This window comes from Myxine glutinosa, chromosome 10, assembly GCF_964187855.1.
Source record: "Myxine glutinosa chromosome 10, kmMyxGlut1.1, whole genome shotgun sequence".
In the NCBI taxonomy this organism is placed as follows: domain Eukaryota; kingdom Metazoa; phylum Chordata; class Myxini; order Myxiniformes; family Myxinidae; genus Myxine; species Myxine glutinosa.
In genome coordinates, this window is record NC_136270.1 from 77607603 (window position 1) to 77609892 (window position 2290).

Consider the following 2290-nt stretch of genomic DNA (forward strand, 5'->3'; position numbering starts at 1 on the left):
CACCTGTATAATTTGTTAATGATAATTATGACGTTATAGGTCACGTGGTTCGGCCGCCATCTTGGAAAAACCCAAAAACCTTTGCACCTCTATATCTCCGAAAGCGCTGAATATAAAAATTGAGACATGGCTCATTGTAAAGAACTCTCCATGGGGAATAAAATATGTTAATGGTGATGTCATCGGTGCTTCCATTATGACGTCATAATTCGACAAGTACAAAACGTCATCGATCAAGATGAAATTTGAACATAATCTCGAAATAAATTAGTGGAGAAAAAAAACAATGATGACATCTGTCACATGGTTCGGTCGTCATTTTTGTTTCAACACAAAAGCCTTCAAAAACCACTGAAAATACATCCTGGCGAGGGTTTGCAATCTCTGATTGCTCTTTCTTGTTACCAGATGTTTCATTTCCTTTTTGAAAAATCACAAGTACTTTGGCACAATGCGGATGCTTAGTTTAAGTAACCTTAGTTTTTGATTACAATATGTAACCTTAGCTTTTTTTTTCTCCCTCAGTAAGCTTTTCTCAGAGATGAATCAGTCAGTGAAGCACGTGTTCTTCCTCCAAGTGATTTTTAATGAGCCACCTCAGGTTCGGCCCTGGGCTTTCAGTGTCTTCTTCTTCATCTATATTGTAACTGTCTCTCTCAACCTGGTGTTGATCCTGCTCATTATCCTGAGAAAGCAGTTACACAAACCTGTCTATATCTTCCTTGCTTATTTATTGTTCATTGACATGATAGGTTCAACAACTGTACTGCCTCGACTCATGTACGGTATCATTGTAAATAACGAAACTTGGATCGGTCATTGTTTCATTCAAGCTTTTTTCATTTCATTTTATGCTGGAATGGAAACTTACATACTTGGAATCATGGCTATTGATCGTTACCTGGCCGTCTGCCATCCGCTCCGCTACAGTGTCCTGCTCACGAATAGCAAAGCTCACATAGTGATGTGGGCCACACTGTGCTGGTGTTTCCTTACGAGAGGTGTTTATCCCTTGTTATTGTTGCGACTGACATTCTGCAAGGATGTACTTCCTAATGTAGGATGTGTTCCTATTGCCATAGCTAATCTATCATGTGAAGATATCACAATTAATAGTATGTATGGGATTGCAATGTCTTTTATCACACTTGCCTTCATCATCACAGTTGTCATCGTCACATATGGTTTCATTCTGTATGAATGTCGAAGTTCTGCCATGCACAACGAGAGAAGGAGTAAGGCTCTACACACATGTCTCACCCATTGCATGGTACTTTCTTTCTTTCTTTTCTCAATGCTTTTTAGCATTATCTCTCTGCGTTTGTCAAGTGGAAAGTCTTTCTCACACGTTTTTAAACACCTGAGTGACTCATTGTTTTATTTGCTGCAGCCTCTTGCAAATCCGATCATTTACGGATTACGTACAGCTCAGATCCGACAGGGTATGACTATGCTCCCTCAGATGTTTCTGAAAATAAAATGAAATTGTATCCTGTGAAAGTTATGTGACCTTAAACATCATGTTGTGGCGGACACTAAAGCTCACTGGCGTGATGGCATCATTCCGCGCACCAAGTGGGCGTTGGCCACGCCCGAGGGGTAGGCGTGGCCTCGGGATATACACGGGGCTCGCAGCCCCGAGCTCCTCAGTGCTACAGTGGAGCTCTTCCAAGAAAGACTCTTTCTTATTACCTGCGTTGTCCGCTTCCCTTCTTGGTAAGCAAGTCGTGCGCGTAGCATCGCACTACATTTGGTGACCTCGACGTTGGATCAGCCGTAGCTGACCAACCAAATACGCCATAGCAATGGCAAACAACGCAGTTGTGGTCAAACTCCCTGAGTTCTGGGAGGCTCAGGCCGAGGTCTGGTTCGTTCAGGCCGAGGCCCAATTTCGGCTTCGGCGCATCACGAGCGACGAGACCATGTACTTCCACGTGGTCGCCTCCCTCGGGCCCGGCACCGCCGCCCGCGTCGTGTCTGTCCTGAGGAACCCACCAGCCCACCACAGGTACGAGGCGATCAAGCGTCTCCTCCTCGCCACGTTTGGCCTCACGGAGGACGCCAGAGCCGACCGCCTCCTGGACCTCCCCGAGCTCGGCGACACGCGACCGTCGGTCCGAATGGACCATATGCTGTCGCTGATGGCGACGAAACCCCAAATTCTCTATTCCGGGCGTTATTTCGACACCAGCTGCCGGCATGAGTACGCCTCGCGTTGGCCGGTTCCGTGATAACGGAACCCCGAGCTCTCGCTGCCGAGGCCGACAAGTTCTTCGCGGCTTTGGACACG

General features: G+C 46.5%; 1 protein-coding gene across 1 annotated transcript; it reads left to right on the forward strand.

Annotated features, from left to right (window-relative positions):
- The first annotated feature begins 859 nt into the window (after positions 1-859).
- Positions 860-1483, forward strand: LOC144894110 (olfactory receptor 7D4-like). The gene is made up of 2 exons (XM_078786192.1): positions 860-984; positions 1306-1483. Exons 1-2 carry the CDS (start codon positions 860-862, stop codon positions 1481-1483), a joined length of 303 nt encoding a protein of 100 aa, XP_078642318.1.
- Positions 1484-2290: the final 807 nt, after the last annotated feature.